The sequence below is a fragment of the Salvelinus sp. IW2-2015 genome, linkage group LG17 (genome assembly GCF_002910315.2).
Source record: "Salvelinus sp. IW2-2015 linkage group LG17, ASM291031v2, whole genome shotgun sequence".
Lineage (NCBI taxonomy): Eukaryota > Metazoa > Chordata > Actinopteri > Salmoniformes > Salmonidae > Salvelinus > Salvelinus sp. IW2-2015.
Genome location: NC_036857.1, coordinates 30,823,956 through 30,844,873, shown reverse-complemented (window position 1 = coordinate 30,844,873; position 20,918 = coordinate 30,823,956). Strand labels below are relative to the sequence as shown.

General features: G+C 42.4%; 1 protein-coding gene across 1 annotated transcript; it reads right to left on the bottom strand.

Annotated features, from left to right (window-relative positions):
* Nucleotides 1–115: 115 nt before the first annotated feature.
* elapor1 (endosome-lysosome associated apoptosis and autophagy regulator 1) lies at nt 116–19,933 on the bottom strand. The gene is made up of 22 exons (XM_024006332.2): nt 19,759–19,933; nt 14,757–14,877; nt 14,127–14,307; nt 13,690–13,837; nt 13,394–13,474; nt 13,116–13,221; nt 12,627–12,776; nt 8,814–8,902; nt 6,662–6,863; nt 6,187–6,315; nt 5,719–5,809; nt 5,371–5,476; nt 5,047–5,184; nt 4,504–4,764; nt 4,033–4,212; nt 3,586–3,736; nt 3,228–3,321; nt 2,889–2,990; nt 2,456–2,582; nt 2,054–2,232; nt 1,715–1,880; nt 116–1,407 (listed from the first exon to the last, which is right to left on the bottom strand). The coding sequence occupies exons 1-22, from the start codon at nt 19,849–19,851 to the stop codon at nt 1,339–1,341; spliced, it is 2,964 nt and encodes a 987-aa protein (XP_023862100.1). The 5' UTR covers nt 19,852–19,933; the 3' UTR covers nt 116–1,338.
* Nucleotides 19,934–20,918: the final 985 nt, after the last annotated feature.

Below are 20,918 nucleotides of genomic sequence, written 5' to 3'. Positions count from 1 at the left end.
GAGCTTAGCTATCCAACGTCGCCATGACATCGCGTACACGCGTTATCGGGGAGATGGAGTTTCTCCATATCTTCATACTGTAATGTCTTTGGACAAACATATTTTTTTCACAGAACCTTTTTTAGAAGTTTATTTAAGAGCATAGACAAACAGTGAATTTAATGCTAAGAAAATTACTTTCAAGAGTCAATAAATGAAACATGTATCAAACATTAAGTAAATGGCTCCATTTCCAAATCAAATAAAACTATACCCCAGTAGTGGAGTAGAAATAAAATACAGTAATGCTTTTTGACCAAATAATTTTGGCAACAGACAGTTGGATTTCTTTTTAAATATAACATTTTAAAGATGTTGTATTGTCATAAGGAAGACCCATAATGGCCTTTAATAATGAAAATGCACGCGTTACTGTAAGACATAATTAATTCAACAAAAGCACAGGTTCACATGTTTCGTGAAAATATATCTAAAATATTGTGGAAAATAAATCTCACCATAAAAGATCAGGTACCCATTAAGGTTTCTACATGGCCGCAAACTGTATTGCTATTAGCAGAGCAACAAATCGGTCCATATAAGCACCAAAACACCAACACGATTTCATTAGAAATGCATTCTCCTGGAAACATGCTTTGTTTTGATATGACCAAATACATAAAAAACTTCAGATGAAAAACATATMCTCATTACCTAGTCCTTGCAACATCCCAGAGATGTTGAGGGTTTAAATTGAGAGTGTTTCTGAACAAAAGGTTTGCTCTGTTCATCTCTCTGTGAACTTATAAAGACTTCCATCATGTTCCGGCCGTTCCATTCATTCCTTTCTGTTTGGTTTATAATAGATGCTTCTTGTCCATTGGTGCTATGCAGTGAGGGGAGCAACATTCATACTGTTCAGGACGGTGCAACATTGCAGAACGTTCCCATAGAAAGATATTGTGTATAGGGTTGCAGAATTCTGGTAACTTTCCCCAAATTTGACAGAAATCCTGGTTGGAGGAATCCCAGATTTCCTGCATATTCCCTCCTGATTCCAGGAATCTTCCACAAAAGGATTTCTGGAAAACCTGGGAATTTTGCAACCCTAACTGTGTAGAACAGGTAGAATGGGGTCCAGGAAATCGTCAGCTCTATTTAATACATTTCTATCTGCAACGCTCTTTACATTTCAACTCAATGAATAATTAATACGTCCTATATGTGTTCCTTCATCCAGAGGTTGAAGGAGGTTTCAGGTACTCTTCTAGCTCAGGGGTTTCCAAACTGGGGGGGTCCACCAGAGGCTTATCATTTTTAGGGCGCTGCTGCATAAAAAAACATTTGGGAATCCTCGCTCTAGGTCATCTCCATCTCCAAACCTGATGATGACTTCAGGGGAACAGAGTCAAATCCATCTGACGATCTCTGTGGAAACACATCAAATACAGGTGTTCTCATTTTAGAGTGATCAAAACATTCATGGATAAGATAGTAACTATTTTATGTACTACTTTCCATTGCAATTTCAATGGGAAACGTCTCTTGGAGGTTTGAGTTACAGTATTACAGACACAGGTCAGACATTTTAGAACCAAAAAATCTCTGCAATGCAAAATAAATATACAAACCACATACAGTGATACAGATATTGTGTCCAGTTCCCTGTATGAGGAGGACTCATGTCTTTTTTTTTTTTTTTTTAAACATCACATCACCACCTTTTTGGCCTCACCTCTCTGGAGAAGGACTTGATCTTTGTGAAGAAGGATTTCTTGGTGAGGTAGATGAGGTCGTCCTCTGCATCTTCTCCCTCCATGATGGCACAGCTGTCTGCAGCAGGCAGCTCACACTCCTTATCTCCAGCAGTCATCATCAGCTTGGAGTACTTATATTCCAGCCTGCATGTGGAGGGGAGAAAAAACACACACCATCACTGGTGCACGAATACACACACACACACAAATAAGTGCATGCACACAGTCCACAAAGACTCCTGTCACTCCTCACATGCACGCACAGGTGTACACAACACACACACACACACACATAGACCAACACAGACTGGTCTTACTTGCGAGTTCTCTTCCAGAAGTAGCAGCTGATGCTGATGAGCAGTATGGCAGCGACCGTCCCTGTGGACACTCCGACCTTCAGCCAGAAGTCCAGGGTCACACAGGCACTGACCGTCTGGGCAGGAAGGGACACACCACCAGTACACTGCAGTGGCTGCTGCCACACGTAGGTGGTTCTCTGAAGGAGAGAGCGAGAGAGAGACACACAAACACACATTAGTATAATTTGGCTGTTTTGATAGTGTTATCGTAAGTCTACATTAGACAACGTGCCTAGTTAAGAATCAAAAAGCTGCAAAGGACTGTCTGGCATGATGTAGAAGCTTTTTGTAGCTGTATGCTCCAAAGCCAGAAAAGAAGAGTATGAGAAAGCAGGACTCTGTAATAATGTACTATCTTACCTGTATTCCCTGAATGCAGGCGCTGACTATCTCTCTGTAGTGGCTCTCTGTACAGAGTGGACAGGCATACGGAGACCGCCATAGGAAATGGAAGGAGCAACCGTCACACGTCCCCTCTGAACATTTACTGGACAGGACAACAAAGACCGAATCAAATGTTAAAATTCGCCTAGCAACTGTTGACGCTCTGCTCTTATTCGGGTTGGGAGAGTTTAGCACACTGTAGTCTGCCAGACATCACACAGTACAGCTGGGGTCAAGGCTAAGCTGTAATAGCAAGTCTTTATTTGAGGTGGTATATTAGTTGTAGTTCCACCATTATTCCACAGGAAGTCACTCTCTGTACAAATATCAGAGTGTCTGTCAGTTCAGCCACATTTTGAGAGTCTCTATAGCTTCCTTCAGTCAGTTCGTCATGTACAGTAGTCCATACCTTGGGAGTGTAATCTGGTCTTTGCCTATCACTGTGGGATCACATCTCAGTCTGATGGTAGTTGTCCTTCCCTTTTTACATGCCTGTGTTGTTTCACTGGACCTGTGGTGGACATAATATGACTTCTAAATACAGAGTCCAGTGGCAGATAAAGAGAGGTTATATAGTACTGAGTTGGGATAGTACTCTATTTTAGAACAACAAAATAGCCACCACTAGAACATCTAGAATGTCTCTGCATTAACATTTCAAAAGTACTGGCTTAAAAGTATACAAAACCTCTGGAACACTAACAGATCTGTTTTATTTGAAAACCCAGATTGATGATGATGATGATACCTGTAGTAGAAAATGACATCAGGCAGGTTGGACTTGGTAATGAAAGAGCTCTCAAGAGAGGCAATGCTATCCAGAGATGTGTCAGAGGTTACCCCTTCAGACAGAAACAGAACATGTTAAAGAAAGAGAGGAGAAACATCGACACAGCAACGGTGACAGGGTTTTCTGTACACCACCCTGTTGATCATGATCAGTTGGTAAAGTTACCCAACAAAGAAAATGGACAATAGTCATTTAATGTGCATGCTTGGCTTCATGCAAAGCTGTCCCCAAGCCCCTTTACCAGCTAGGTGATTTTTGGTGTGTATCCATTGCTATTTGAGAGGGATACACCATGGAGTAAAGCTTGATCTCTTACCAATGAGTGTGTCACCGATAGTGAAGGGTTGTGATGACACCACACTCTGACCTCTGACTTCAGAGGGCACCACAGTGGACTGGCAGGTGTAACCTCTGACCTCCTTCCTGCTCTCTGTCACGTTGTCCACACACACCGCCACCTCTCTGCCCTACATGGGTCACAACAGAGAATCACCATTAATGTGAGTTTCTGTGTAACCATCGTTACTGTTTTCAAGGGGTAAATCTCAAAGGTATTTTTCTTGATTCCTTGCGTCCTATTTCCTTGCGTCAGAGGGAAGCGAGAAGAGCATTCGAAGAGATAGAAAGAGGAGATCCTCTCCAAAGCTCTCCTCTGACATTTTGATCAGGTATGAAGAGAGGATGCAAGGAAGCGAGGAAAATACTTCTGAGATTGACCAAAGGTGTATTCTAAATATAACCATATGCATCCATCAGCCCGTACCTCTTCTCCACAGAGGCCGACCCTGAACTGGTGGAAGTATCGGAGGCCTTTACTGGTGAAGCGTGGGCTGCTCTGGAAGCTGGTGATGTTAGCCAGGGGGGTGAAGTCATATTGGAGGACCTCTCCTCCGCCGGTGGACTGCAGGTTCAGTCTACAGTCGCTAACACAGGCTGAGTGGGCCTGTGAGGGGATGGGGGGAGAAACAGAATTACCATACATTATCATGGACACAAATGTATTATCATTATCGTGGAAACAATGAAATGCATTATCATAGGCACACCTTCAAAACACAATAAATAAGTATTGTCTAACACAGGCTTTAAAAATGCAACAATGATGCATTGATCTTTATTAGTACTTTGATTTGTGTTCCTTTCCCAGCTATAAACCTTTACGRGCAGGCCTACATTATCTGATCAATGCACGAATACAACAGTTCTTCAGTTCGTCGTCGATCCCTTTCCTTACCTTGTTGCTGTGCGTATTGGGTCCACAGTGGATACAGGCTGCCTCCCCTACGGTCTGATCAGCCCTGATGAAGGTGTTGGGAGGGCAGCTCTTACACACGCCTGTCCCATTGACCATGTAGTGGGCTGGAGGGCAGGGGACGCATTCTGAGGCCGACCCGGAGCCCAAGGCACAGTGGCGACACTGAGAGGCCACACCACCCATCACGTTGGTGATTTGGACAGTGTACATCTTGGCAAAGTCACCGCTGTACTGCCTCACCTGAGGAGAAGTTAGGGACAGTACTCAGAGTACGGAAGGCTATGCCACACTAGTCAAACACACATCACTCCTTCATAAGGGGCTGAAATGTTATTGTGGAGTTGAGTCATGCAGAGATGCATTGTCGGCGGAGATGTGTTAAGTGTTTCGTATGACATGGGGCGTGTTGACCCTCAGGTAAAGGTCCACTTTCTGTGATGGACAGCTCGGCAATAAAATGGCTGAAATGTCCACGGATCTAAGTGTGTTGAGTGTGAGTGTGTCTGTGTCCATCTATCTCACCTCACCGTAGGCTTGGGTGCGTTGGAAGCCCCATGTAAAGCTGACGGTGCTGTTGCTCTTCACTAGGTAGGAGTAGGACTGTTTCCTGGTCGTGCCACTCCAGTGCTCCACCATGTCATTGGCCCTCTCACTGTAACCCTGGGAAAAGAACAAGAAGAACCCTTATATTTCATCCATTGTCCTTACGGGCCACYGAACATGTATTTTTGTTTACATCAATAGTACAACTCTGTAGGTCTTGAATACGGATGAACCAAATGCACTATGTGACTACAAATACTTTAAATTGTTGCATGAAGTGTGGCATGAGATATTCTCTCCCACCGCCATAAAGTAGAGGGTACAATCAGCGGTGCACTGGGTCTCAAAGACAAAGGAGATCCGCGACAGTTCACTCCTCTCATCATCTTTAGCCACCGAGTGAGGCAACCTAGGGAGAAAATATTTAAGGTAACTTTTATTTTACATGACACCTACTGTACAACACATATACTGTAACATTACACATACAGTAATTATGCAAATATGTTAAATTCAAGGGTAACCCTTTTTTAGAAGGGTACCTATATAAAGGACTTTATAACACATTCATAACTCATACATAACCCATTCATAAGCAGTTCCATTCAGGTGTTTGTTGTAACTTCCACAGACTGACCCGGTGAGCCCTACCTGTATCCAGGGACAGTGAGTGAGAGCATCATGTAGTCAGAGTCCAGATCGCCTTGGGTGGTGTAGATGTACTCTCCTGCCACCTCCCATCCTGTCAGTCACAACAACAGATCAACAATCAATAACTTCACAGACCACCAACAGAGAGTGCACATCACGTCAAATGCAACACTCAGGATCAAGTAGATTACTGTATGACTGCTCATTCAAAAGTAGGCCTTTTTCACACTGCTGAATTTAGCCAAACCCGAGCCAAGCAGAGCTGTACCAGCTGTCCTGGTTACACATCCAAATCACCACAATGCGGTTCGGGTCATCGCAACAGTGTAAAAAGGGTATTTGAGTCCTTTACATATGTACCAGTGCTCCTGAGTCACTGTAACTATTGCCTATTCATAACCAGGCCAGCCCATTACAACTTGGCTTGGTTTGCCTCAGTAGAGTGAAAAAGGTATTAGAGTCCCTTACCCGTGCTCCTGACTGAGTCGCTGTACTCCCGGCTGTAGACAGAGCTCCTCATGTTGTCGGGCATCTTGTTCCACCACTTGTACTCAAAGCCCACCACCGGCTCTGTTCCGACAGGACACTCAGCACAGGCTGCACATAGAGTATGGATAGAGAGTGTTCGATAAAGAGACAGTAGAGGGTTTGTTGCCCACCAGCGGCCCTCAAGCAATTAGCACAGGGTGGATATGGACATGAGGGATTGAGAGCTACTGTTAAAATGGGTTTACGTTTGTGCCAAAGTGGTCTTATGTCCCAAAGGGGACATAGAGGATTAAGTAAATAATTCATGTGACAAAAGATCTGACAGCATAAAAACATTGGCATAAGTTGTTGCGGAATGTTCCTCGTATAGCACCTAGCACCAAACATAGCACAATAATGTCTATTTCCGTTAATACATTTCATCAATCGTTACGTTGAGGAGGGGTTTTTCCACCTGTTCCATTGGAGTAGGATCCGTGAGGACAGGGTTCGCAGCCTGAGGTGTTGGTGACAGAGAAGCCAGGGTTACAGGGAGGGCAGGTCTCCATCTGTCCAGAGGCTGGTAGCTTCACCGCTCCTCCAGTACTGTTATCCACTGCCCCTTCAACGATCTCACTACAGATCTTTGGCTCGATCCACTTGTACATCAGCTGGGTCTAAGAAACACAGCAGGAGAGTTATGAATTCCATTTACATTTTAGTCATTTAGCAGAAACTCTTATTAACGTGAAATAGGTGCAATCAACTAAGGGAGGTAAAATAACCACATATCACATCAATGTACAGTACCAGTCAAAAGTTTGGACACACATATTCATTCAAGGGTTTTTCTTTATTTTGACTATTTTCTACATTGTAGAATAATAGTGAAGACATAAAAACGATGAAATAACACATATGGAATCATGTGGGAAAAAAAAAAAAAAGTGATGAACGAATCAAAATATATTTTATATTTGAGATTCTTCAAAGTATCCACCCTTTACCTTGATGACAGCTTTGCACACTCTCGGCATTCTCTCAACCAGCTTCATAAGGTAGTCACCTGGAATTATTTTCCAAGAGTCTTGAAGGAGTTCCCACATATGCTGAGCACTTGTTTGCTGCTTTTCCTTCACTCTGCGGTCCAACTCATCCCAAACCATCTCAATTGGGTTGAGGTCGGGTGATTGTGGAGGCCAGGTCATCTGATGCAGCACTCAATCACTCTCCTTCTTGGTCAAATAGCCCTTACACAGCCTTGAGATGTGTTTTGGGTCATTGTCCTATTGAAAAATAAATGGGATGGCGTACCGCTGCAGAATGCTGTGGTAGCCATTAAGTGTGCCTTGAATTCTAAATAAATCACTGCCAGTGTCACCAGCAAAGCACTCCCACAGTATCACACCTCCTCCTCGTCCATGCTTCACAGTGGGAACCACACATGCAGAAATCATCCGTTCACCTATTCTGTGTCGCACAAAGACACGGCGGTTGGAACCAAAAWTCTCAAATTTGGACTCATAAGACCAAAGCACAGCTTTCCACTGGTCTAATGTCCATTGCTCATGTTTCTTGGACCAAGCAAGTCTCTTCTTCTTATTGGTGTCCTTTAGTAGTGGTTTCTTTGCAGCAAATCAACCATGAAGGCCTGATTCACGCAGTCTCCTCCGAACAGTTGATGTTGAGATGTGTCTGTTACTTGAACTCTGGGAAGCATTTATTTGGGCTGCAATCTGAGGTGCAGTTAATTGCCGATTTCTGAGGCTGGTAACTCTAATGAACTTATCCTCTGCAGCAGAGGTAACTCTGTGTCTTCCTTTCCTGTGGCGGTCCTCATGAGAGCCAGTTTCATCATAGCTCTTGACAGTTTTTGTGACTGCAATTTAAATAACTTCAAAAGTTCTTGACATTTTCAGGATTGACTGACCATGTCTTAAAGTAATGATGGACTGTCATTTCTCTTTGCTTATTTGAGCTGTTCATGCCATAATATGGACATGGTCTTTTGCCAAATAGGGCTATCTTCTGTATACCACCCCTACCTTGTCACAACACAACTGATTGGCTCAAACGCATTAAGGAAAGAAATTCCACAAATTCACTTTTAACAAGGCACACCTGTTAATTGAAATGCATTCCAGGTGACTACCTCATGAAGCTAGTTGAGAGAATGCCAAGACTGTGCAAAGCTGTCATCAAGGCAAAGGGTGGCTACTTTGAAGAATCTCAAATATAAAATATATTTTGATTTGTTGAACACTTTTTTGGTTACTACATGATTCCATATGTGTTATTTCATAGTTTTGATGTTTTCACTCTTATTCTACAATTTAGAAAAACATTTAAATAAAGAAAAACCCTGGAATGAGAAGGTGTGTCCAAACTTTTGACTGGTACTGTATATATGCTATATTATGGCTAATCATCATGACTGAGTACATAATGGTTGAATAGAACCTGTCAGGACTAAACAGGAAATCAATATGTAAGGAAAACTGATACCAACTCCAGCTGGTGCTCACTGCAGTGACCTGAGCCATGAAAAAACAACTGACTGCTCACATAAGAACAGCATTGTCAGTCAGCTTCATTTACTTTCTCATTTACTTTTCCCATAGTATTACCTGTCCTTTGGAGTCACATGGGGTGTGTGTGTAGAAGTAGTCACTGGTGGTACATGCAGGCCTCTGCTTGCAGCTCCCTGATCCGGCCTCTGGAACAAGAGTTTGAACAAGGAAACCAGGGTTGTGTTCAGTAGATTGTCTTCAGTCACATTTCGAAACAGAGTGGTAGTGCATGAACTTGTCCAATAACAAAACAGATTTTTGTTGTCTGTTGCTAAACATTTTGTTATGGTGTACCCTACTGAACACGACCCAGGGGAAAACCGCCAGGAGGCAGGAGAAAAACAAAACCACCATTAAGATCCAGAGATACCACACACACTTAGACTAAGTCAACCAACCACACAGCCTGTGCATTTAATTGAACCAAGAGCATATACAGTATATTTGCATACATTACATACATGTGTGTGGTGACTTGCAAATGAGCAATCCACTATTCAAGCGGTTGTAACAGGAAGAAATATCTAGTTTACATACACTTAGGTTGGAGACATTAAACTCATTTTTCAACGACTCCACAAATTTCTTGTTAACAAACTATAGTTTTGGAAAGTCGGTTAGGACATCTACTTTGTGCATGACACAAGTCATTGTTCCAACAATTGTTAACAGACAYATTATTTGACTTATAATTCACTGTATCACAATTCCAGTGGGTCAGAAGTTTACATACTGACTGTGCCTTTAAACAGCTTGGAAAATTCATGTCATGGCTTTAGAAGCTTCTGATAGGCTAATTGACATAATTTGAGTCAATTAGAGGTGTATCTGTGGATGTATTTCAAGGCCTACCTTCAAACTCAGTGCCTCTTTGCTTGACATCATGGGAAAATCAAAAGAAATAAGCCAAGACTTCAGAAAAAATTATTGTAGACCTCCACAAGTCTGGTTCATCCTTGGGAGCAATTTCCAAACACCTGAAGGTACCACGTTCATATGTACAAACAATAGTACGCAAGTATAAACACCATGGGACCATGCAGCCGTCACACCGCTCAGGAAGGAGACGCATTCTGTCTCCTAGAGGTAAACGTACTTTGGTGCAAAAAGTGCAAATCAATCCCAGAACAACAGCAAAGGACCTTGTGAAGATGCTGGAGGAAACAGGTACAAAATAATCTATATCCACAGTAAAACGAGTCCTATATCGACAAAACCTGGAAGGCCGCTCAACAAGGAAGAAGCCACTGCTCCAAAACCGCCATAAAAAAGCCAGACTACGGTTTGCAACTGCACATGGGGACAAAGATCGTACTTTTTGGAGAAATGTCCTCTGGTTGATGAACAAAAATATAACTGTTTGGCCATAATGACCATCGTTATGTTTGGAGGAAAAGGGGGAGGCTTGCAAGCCGAAGAACACCACCCAACCGTCGACAGGGGTGGCAGCATCATGTTGTGGGGTGCTTTGCTGCAGGAGGGACTGGTGCACTTCACAAAATAGATGGCATCATGAGGTATGAAAATTATGTGGATATATTGAAGAAACATCTCAAGACAACAGTCAGGAAGTTAAAGCTTGGTCGCAAATGGGTCTTCCAAATGGACATGACCCAAGCACTCTTCCAAAGTTGTGCAAAATGGCTTAAGAACAACAAAGTCAAGGTATTGGAGTGGCATCACAAAGCCCTGACCTCAATCCAATAGAAAATGTGTGGGCAGAACTGAAAAAGCGTGTGCGAGCAAGGAGGCCTACAAACCTGACTCAGTTACACCAGCTCTGTCAGGAGGAATGGGCCAAAATTCACCCAACTTATTGTGGGAAGCTTGTGGAAGGCTACCAAAACGTTTGACCATTTCACAATTTAAAGGCAATGCTACCAAATACTAATTGAGTGTATGTAAACTTCGGACCCACTGGGAATGTGATGAAAGAAATTAAAGCTGAAATAAATCCTTCTCAACTATTATTCAGACATTTCACATTCTTAAAATAAAGTGGTGATCCAAACTGACCTAAGACAGGGAATTTTTACTAGGATTAAATGTCAGGAATTGTGAAAAACTGAGTTTAAATGTTGCAACTTCCGCCGAGGTCGGTCCCTCTCCTTCTTCGGGCGGCGTTCGGCGGTCGACCTCACCGGTCTTCTAGCCATCGCTGATCCATCTTTCATTTTCCATTGGTTTTGTCTTTATTTTCTACACACCTGGTTTTCATTATCCAATTACATGTTCATGTATTTAACCCTCTGTTTCCCCCATGTTTGTTGTGCGTGATTATTTCATTGTTCATTTCGGTTCATGATGGCTGGTTTTTTGACGGGTGCTGTGTTCACCCGTGCGTAATATTTACCGTTGGTTTTTGGTCAAGTGTATTTGTTTACCTTGTGCCTTTATTGTTTGAGTAAAGTACGTTGCTCACTCATTTTGCTCTCCTGCGTCTGACTTCATGCACCAGCTACACTCACCTTCGGATATTAAATGTATTTGGCTTAGGTGCATGTAAACTTCCGACTTCAATTGTATGTAGTACCAGTCAAAAGTTTGGAGACACCTATTCATTCCAGGGTTTTTCTTTATTTAAAAAAATGTGTTTGAGACAAATCAGTTGTGTTGTGACAAGGTAGGGGTGGTATACAGAAGACAGCCCTATTTGGAAAAAAACAAATCCATATTATGTCAATAACAGCTCAAATAAGCAAAGAGAAATGACAGTCCATCATTACTTTAAGACATGAAGATCAATCAATCCTGAAAATGTCAAGAACTTTGAAAGTTTCTTCAAGTGCAGTTGCAAAAACCATGAAGTGCTATGATGAAACTGGCTCTCATGAGGACCGCCCCAGGAATGGAAGACCCAGAGGATAAGTTCATTAGAGTTACCAGCCTCAGATTGCAGCCCAAATCAATGCTTCACAGAGCTCAAGTAAGAGACACATCTCAACATCAACTGTTCAGAGGGGACTGCGTGACAAGGCCTTCATTGTCGAATTTCTGCAAAGAAACCACTACTAAAGGACACCGATAAGAAGAAGAGACTTGATTGGGTCAAGAAACACAAGCAATGGACATTAGACTGGTGGAAATCTGTCCTTTGCTCTGATGAGTCCAAATTTTCGATTTTTGGTTCCAACGCCGTGTCTTTGTGAGACGCAGAGTAGGTGAACGGATGATCTCTGCATGTGTGGATCCCACCGTGAAGCATGGAGGAAGAGGTGTGATAGTGTGGGCGTGCTTTGCTGGTGACACTGTCAGTGATTTATTTAGAATTCAAGGCACACTTAACCAGCATGGCTACCACAGCATTCTGCAGCGATACGTCATCCCATCTGTTTTGCACTTAGTGGAACTATCATTTGTTTTTAAACAGGACAATGACCCAAAACACACCTCCAGGCTGTGTAAGGGCTATTTGACCAAGGAGAGTGATGGAGTGCTGCATCAGATACCTGGCCTCCACAATTCACCCGGACCTCAACCCAAATTGAGATGGTTTGGGATGAGTTGAACCGCAGAGTGAAGGAAAAGCAGCCAACAAGTGCTCAGCATATGTGGGAACTCCTTCAAGATTCTTGGAAAAACATTCCTCATGAAGCTGGTTGAGAGAATGCCAAGAGTGTGCAAAGCTGTCATCAAGGCAAAGGGTGACTAATTTGAAGAGTCTCAAATATAAAAAATATTTAATTTGTTTAACACTTTTTTGGTTACTACATGAATCAATATGTGTTATTTCATAGTTTATGTCTTCACTATTATTCTACAATGTAGAAAATTGTAAAAAAAAAAATATAAAAAAATAACACTTTAAATGAGTAGGTGTGTCCAAACTTTTGGACTGGTACTGTAGTTGGTGCTAGAATGCAAACATACCTGCATATTTGTCTACTTCACACTGCTGGCACACCGTGGCACCCTTGTTGGAGTAGGAGTCAGCAGGGCAGGGGGTACAGCGAGCAGAGCCTGGCTTGGCGCTATAGGTCCCAGGTTTACAATGGAAACACTCTGACGTATAGGCAACCCCTGGAGGAGCAGGACGATTATCAATCAGTAATGATTAACAGAAACGAGAGTAAGAAGAGGTGTGCATCTTAGCTTTTCAGTTTTTCACATTGCAGCACTTTTGAGGGGTGGCCCCAACCGGGACGTAAACCTAGGTTCAGCGACTGTCGAACCGTTACACCAAGAGATCTGAATCTCTTGACGAGTTTGCTAGGTCTACAAATTGCTCAAATGTTTTGAATAATGAATCAAATATTCCTGCCGGGGTATCATAATCAAGCCTAAATAAACAAGGGAGGGCAATCTGCAAACAATTCGGGATAAAAAAAAATGATGACATCGATGACTGCTGTATAGTACCTGATATAGCAATGTTGCGAAGGAGCACAGGTTTGACAGCACTGCCCACCAGTGCAAAAGATGTGGTCCTCCAGTAGAGCACGTTGTTGCCTCGATTCAGCTTCAACTGGACAGAGATAGAGAGCGAGAGAAACCGCCGGGGGTCATACATAAACTCTCTTAATAGACATTAGCATAGCTCACGCAGACAAGATTTTGGTTTAAGGTTCTGAGATTAGGGTTCCCACCCCACCATGCTCAGTGTATGGACATGTGGGGGCTATATTAGTAAGACTCACATTGTGGGGAGTCCAATCTTTCTCTGAGGTCCTCATCCAACGACCCTCAGAGTCTGTGGACTCGCACTGGTCATTCTGAACCTGGACGGAGGACAAGACAGTGCGAGGAGATCAATACAACATGGCTGCCCGACACACACAGTTGAGTTCATTACAGTTACTCGTTTAGATAGCATGGAGATGATGGAGATCGATTGAGGAGCACATCACGTAGCCCTGTCCATTGGAATGAATGAAGAGTATCATCATGGAACACTCACATAAAACACTTAAAACATTGAACATGCAACACTCACATAGAATTCAAAGAAGATGGTGTTGTCTGGGTAGAAGTACTCAAAGGACACAGTGCCTGCTTTCTTCAGGCTCACCGCGTAGGACAAGGTAGAGGTGCACTCATCTATGTTAGAGGCAATATAGTCGCCTTTCGGTATCCAGGTCGAGCTATAGGGGAAGACAAAAGAGACAAATACTGTTAGAAATAGACAGTAGCTCTAAAGGTTGAGATAAATAGTAACCAACATAACGGTGTCTTCCAATGCATTAAACAGTATGCGGCTGTGTAGAAAGGTAGCCTGGTACCAGATCGGTTTGTACTGTCTTGCCAACAGCAGTTGGCTATACAGATCTGGGACCAGGCTGATGTAAATGGCCATAAAATAACCGAAGCTTGAGATGGAGAGTTACTACTCTCTTCCCACACCCGCTGTAAGCAAGACAGAGAGATACTGACTTTGAGCAGTTGGTGTAGATGTCAGCTATGTTCATGTTCATCCCGTGTGAGATGAAGCCAGCCGGCATGCTGTCCCACTCATCGAAGGCCACGCCCGTCCCCAGAGAGTAGGTCCCACCAGAACACTTCTGACACTCCTGGCTTCTCATGTCCAGGAACTCCCCCTCGCTGCAGGAGAATGCTGGGGGGGCGGGGGGGGGGGTGAGACTAGTGCAGGCCAGGAAGACAATGTGGGTGCATCTCAATAGTCCTTTCTTTGATTCCTCACTTCCTCTCTAGCCGCCTCTTCAAAACGTCAAAGGAGCTGAGGAGAAGATGTCCTCCAATGGTCTCCTCACTTACCTCCGACGTTTTGAAAAGGAGGTGAGGAGAGAGAAGGTGAAGTATCAAGAGAAAGACTGAAACTTACCTTGAAACTGTACTGTATGTACAGAGTTGTAATAAGGGTATACTTATGACTGTGATATTGGATCGTGTGTAGGGTGTTATATAGTGTAGTTAGTACATGGTATGAAAGTAGAGCAAGGTAGGATAGGTAGGATAGGTAGGATAGGTAGGTAGGTAGGTAGGTAGGTAGGTAGGTAGGTAGGTAGGTAGGTAGGTAGGTAGGTAGGTAGGTAGGGTACTCACTACACTGTGTGCCCTTGACAGGGTCAGGGAGGCCTGTGCACGTGTCTGGTTTGTTAGGTACCGCCACCCTCCACCGAGACCCCAGCACATCGCAGTCTGTGTACTCAAAGTGGTAATCGGACTGCAAGAAAAAACACACACAGACTCACACTTCTCAGGTATTTATATATACAGTGTGTATAGAGCCTGAACAATGAATGAAATGCTCACAAGGTAGTCCTCTAAAGGTGACACTAGTTTTTGAAAAGTATGTGGAGTGTACCAGTTTGAGATCAGTGTATTGGGACTGTTTGGAACATGACATCACACAGGTTATGACCTAATTCACAGATATCCATTCAGAGTATATTCAAGTCAACTCCTAAATAAACTCACATTCATTTTGATGGACCATTTTACCATTGTAATCTTTTTTGTGAAATAATACATTTTGACTGATGTAACTGACTTAAAAATGTAATAACTGGCCAATACACATGATTTCTCAACATAATGCATCACCTTCAGCCAAATTTCCCTCTAAACGAGACCAACCCCCTTTCCAAATAGAAGGATCGGATCAATATTTGCACAGTCAAGAGGCTGCTGCCTCACCTGTTGTCTTAATCTCCCTCACCTTGGGGTTATTGACTTATTTAGTAGCCAAGGAAAAAGCTGGAAAAGCTGCAGACTGGGCCAACCCTTCTGTCAACAACTCATCGCAATCATCTCTTAGCAAGTCATTACAACTACATACAGACAGGCAACATAGGATGTCTTGTTTGTTTCAAGTGGCTTTGCTATAGGTGTGACAGAGTGCCAACAAGAAACAGTAACCGTTAAGTCTTCCTTCGACAAAGGTTGCTGTAGGTGTAGCCCTCCCATCATAACGTCATCGTAGGAGTACTCTTTACTTAGAAGATGTAAGCAGTGAGTCAGTAAGCAGAATATAAAATGCATACTGAGAATATACAGAAGAGTACAGTCTCTTCCTAGCCTGGTCCCAYATACAGTATGTTTGTACTATCATTCCAACTCCTTGTCACTCACTGACATGATAATTCCATAAGGGGTTGGCAACACAGCAGAAACGGACTGGCACTCAGGCTCTTCTCACAGCCGCTGTGGAGTGCCGTGAGTCCTGACAAGCAAGGCTAGTACAGAGGTGAAAGTCAAGGCATCTAAATAGGCCATTGGGCCATATAGGTCAAGAATTACTGYGCTATGTCCCAAATGGCACCCTATTCCCAACCTAGTGCACTACTTTTAACCAGGGCCCATAGGACTCTGTTCAATAGTATTGCACTGTAGAACAAGACCACTTTACAGAGTAAACCTAACCCCCACTCTGGACCATGTAGGATTAATAGTTAACAACCAGCAGACAAATGTTCCCTCTAACACACTTCTGTTTTTTATTAGTGCAGCTACATTAGCTTTTGTTTTAGAGATAAGGGGAGTGAGTGGGAGGAGAAGAGGGAGAGGGAGAGGGGGAGGGAGAGAGAGAGGTAGAAGGAGAGAGAYAGACAGAGAGAGGAGAGAGAGAGTGGGAGAGGGAGAGGGAGTGAAAGTGAACCGTTGATGGATAAAATGAAAATTCATAAATTGAAGATGTGCTCGGCCTGGCTCGAATCTAATACTCCTTGTTCATAAAAACATGAGTAAACCGTGGCAACGGGACATTGTGACCCCGTCTCCTCATGGTCTCACAGGCACACACACACAGGCTCTGTCCGAATACAAATAATTCTGATGAATCAGTCAGCCATGGTGTCCCTTCAACTTAATCTGCCTCTAAGCTCTCTCACCTTGAGGTAAAGGTGGCTGTAGGTTTCCTGGAACACATTGTCCTTACATGGGCCTAATCATGACGCCAAGTCACTTTGGGATGTTAGTTCTACTATAAACTGTTTTTGCTCCAGCTGATTTTGCTAAGCATTCATGAAATGTGAACAGCTTATGAATGTGTTACGTATGACTTAAGAATGTGTTATGAAGTCTTTATGTAACCTTGTTAACCCAAACAAGGAATAAGGAATGGGTCATATACAGTGGGGCAAAAAAGTATTTAGTCAGCCACCAATTGTGCAAGTTCTCCCACTTAAAAAGATGAGAGGCCTGTAATTTTCACCATAGGTACACTTCAACTATGACAGACAAAATGAGAAAAAAAATCCAGAAAATCACATTGTAGGATTTTTAATGAATTTATTTGCAAATTATGGTGGAAAATAAGTATCTTCACAAGGTTTTCACACACTGTTGCTGGTATTTTGGCCCATTCCTCCATGCAGATCTCCTCTAGAGCAGTGATGTTTTGGGGCTGTTGCTGGGCAACACACACTTTCAACTCCCTCCAAAGATTTTCTATGGGGTTGAGATCTGGAGACTGGCTAGGCCACTCCAGGACCTTGAAATGCTTCTTACGAAGCCACTCCTTCGTTGCCCGGGCGGTGTGTTTGGGATCATTGTCATGCTGAAAGACCCAACCACGTTTCATCTTCAATGCCCTTGCTGATGGAAGGAGGTTTTCACTCAAAATCTCACATTACATGGCCCCATTCATTCTTTCCTTTACACGGATCAGTCGTCCTGGTCCATTTGCAGAAAAACAGCCCCAAAGTATGATGTTTCCACCCCCATGCTTCACAGTAGGTATGGTGTTCTTTGGATGCGACTCAGCATTCTTTGTCCTCCAAACACGACGAGTTGAGTTTTTACCAAAAAGTTATATTTTGGTTTCATCTGACCATATGACATTCTCCCAATCTTCTTCTGGATCATCCAAATGCTCTCTAGCAAACTTCAGACGGGCCTGGACATGTACTGGCTTAAGCAGGGGGACACGTCTGGCACTGCAGGATTTGAGTCCCTGGCGGCGTAGTGTGTTACTGATGGTAGGCTTTGTTACTTTGGTGACCAAATACTTATTTTCCACCATAATTTGCAAATAAATTCATWAAAAATCCTACAATGTGATTTTCTGGATTTTTTCCCCTCATTTTGTCTGTCATAGTTGAAGTGTACCTATGATGAAAATTACAGGCCTCTCTCATCTTTTTAAGTGGGAGAACTTGCACAATTGGTGGCTGACTAAATACTTTTTTGCCCCACTGTACATGGTGACAACTTCCAATACTAGCAAGCATGGTGCATATCAGCTRTCCATTCACACCCCAGCAACAACGTTATTGATACAAGAAATGCCTAGGCATTATCAAACACCACAGTAGTCATGCAAATATTAAGAAGAGAAAGTAGACTACAGCCAGGAGAGTTGTTAACTGGAGAGCTAAGGACTTGCTTAAGGCAGAAAACTGTTGCACACACACACAGGCAACTGACTATGACTAATAAAGGCTATGTAAGCAACACCAAACTAACTGACGCCATACCAGTGTAACACATGTCCATTTAACACAGGCATCACCATAATGTGTGTGTAGGAGACCGGTTCAGAGTGTGGTTAACAACTCGCGATAAGAGAAATGCTCCTAGCAGAAGCCTCTACAGCAGGGGTACTCAAGTACTATTTGAGACGGTCCGGTCTCACAGATTTCCTAGGTGGAAAAGAACGGTCTGAATGGATATTGTCATTCATCAGCGTGGTAACAAACCCCCACCTCACAACCCATGCGACCCCAAACTGTTCACACCCCTCTTGTTGACAGAGAGAACATGTTGTAGCTTTAATGCTAATTTCCTACAATTCTACACATTTTGCCATGTCTTATGTGTGTTCATATGATACTGGGGTGGAAGCCCGACTGAGTTCGCCCCCCAAAACAAACATTTCCCTACACCCGCATAACATCTGCTAAATATGTGTATATGACGAATAAATGTTTTTATTTGAAAATGTGGTTTTAAAAAATATATATATTTGGGACCCGTGGTCCGTATTGACCCCGTTCTTGGTCCGGATCCGGCCTGCAGTCTGTCTGTTGAGTACGGGAGCTCTGCAGTACTGAATGACATTGACAAACTCTTTAGGAAAGTAGAAAATTAGGCATCTATTGTTTCTACGGTTCATTTCTGTATAGGCTACCTCAGAGTGAATGTGTGTATGGGGTTGATGACGGTTCAACAGTTTTAAAATGATTACATTTGACCTCAGGGCTTAAAATAAAATAAATAGAGAACAGTTGGGCTGTTGATTAGGTCTAGGGGTACAGTTCAGCACCTCTTACCACCCAGACTCCTTCTCCCACCACCCCCCACGCTGAAAAGTGTGATGCAACAGTTCAAAAACTCACCTGACCCCCACTATCTTGAAATACCATAATATTACATCAGAATTCTAACAGACATACCAACGATTTGCATTTATTCTGTCCTATAACTGGCCATTCAGCCATCTGTGACTGTTTTGAATTATATGGTTCTGATAACTAATCTGTGACTGTTTTGAATTATATGGTTCTGATAACTAATCTGTGACTGTTTTGAATTCTATGGTTCTTTGCATCATATTTCCATAAAGCCTACAATAGCAAACGTCTATTACTCATAAAATATTCCTACTAATTGTGTGAAGGGTACTTCTTCAAATACGATCAGGTTTCTAGATCATCTTCACTTATGATGGCTCGTTGTTTACAGTGTAGTGCATTTATGGAGGTCAAATTCAGAGGTTACTAACTGAGACGTAGGCAGCATCAGACAACGTGTATGTATGTCAATATGAATGAGTTCTGCTCCAACTGATCAGTCAATATGCTTTTCATAATGGACCACAAAAGGATGGATCATGTATTTTTAAAAGACTGCATTGAAAACTACAGGAAAATGTTTGCAATTATTTTGTAGAAATTCCCAGCTAGTTAATAGAAACGTTACAGTTTAGTTATCTGAAATCTGAGTTATACAAAATAAATGTACAATTATGTGAAGCAATACAATTGGTTTTGTTTAGGTTACCTAATGAAGTGCACTTTATGTTATTGTTATGCCATATGGGTGAAAAAACAGTCAATTAGTCACAATTATGTTAAAAGACAACGTATCATTCCATGCTCCTTACCTCTTTGCATATGGGCAAATCACTGGACGCATAAATTTGAACAAAAAATAGCCAAAGAAGGTGAAGAAAAGTGTGTGAAGCTCGGCGCATCATCTTTCTTGAGCAGCAGGTAGGCTACAATCAACAGCTTGTAGGTCCGCGCCACGCTGGAGGTGAAATTTATGCGGGGTGGAGYGTTGAATTTATGCCACGACAGTTGACACAGCATCCTCTAGCAGTCTACCTATGAGGCGCAGGCGCTTTCACTCTCTAGCTTGCGCCCTGAAAATAATTAAATAAAATGCTCGTTTAAAAATGTTTATTATTCAATGAATGGTCAGCATGATTGTGTATATTTTACTTACACAATCAATTATCTTTTGCATTCAAAAATTCCGGGGTTTTTGCAGGCATTATCGCACTCCACAGGTGCTTTTTGACAGGATCAGTGCTATCTGGGATCCTTGGGACGTCCATATCCTAAACCCCTACCCTTATCAAACTCTAACCTTAACGGCTAAACCCTTACCTTAACCAGTTTAAACGTCAACCTCAATGGGAGGTATGGACGTCCCAATGATACCAAACAGCGCGGCCCTTTTTGACAAGTGCACGATATTGTCAACTGAAATTAGGCCTTGTGCATTTTTATTCGGCCCCATTTGTTGGTGAACAGGGATTAGACAAAAAATGTTAGGCAATTGTTTTTTGCATATTTTTGTTTATATGAAATATAGCCAATTTTGACTTTGTGGCTGTTGTAACTAGTGGACTGGAAACCCCTGGCAAGACACGGCAATTGGTTGGGTTTACATAGTAGGAAACATGAACGTGATATTACAGGGTACACTCATTTTTTATATATTTATTTTTCATTACAATATTGTTTTCCATAAATAATATCCTAGTCATTAATCATCAACTCATTATCAAATATGTTGTTTTTAAAATGCTTGTTTTTTTGTTGATGCTTCACATCGCTTTGAGATGTCTTTGTGTAAATGAATCGCGCTTGCTATATACGTTCAATAAATTACATTAGTCAAAATTGGCAAATCTAAACCTTTCGTAAACTCACATTTCTGCAAAGGATGAGGAATACGTAAATATTTTAATAAATGATATATGTGGATGTGGTGTCACAATGAATCGCCTAGCAACCATGGTGAGTTAGTAAACAT

Coding starts and splice junctions, on each gene's coding strand:
- elapor1 (XM_024006332.2), bottom strand. CDS start 19,851: ATGATGCGCCGAGCTTCACACACTTTTCTTCACCTTCTTTGGCTATTT. Junction 13,838..14,126: donor ATCTACACCAACTGCTCAAA/GTCAGTATCTCT, acceptor CTTCCCCTATAG/CTCGACCTGGATACCGAAAG. Junction 3,737..4,032: donor TCGGCCTCTGTGGAGAAGAG/GTACGGGCTGAT, acceptor TGACCCATGTAG/GGCAGAGAGGTGGCGGTGTG.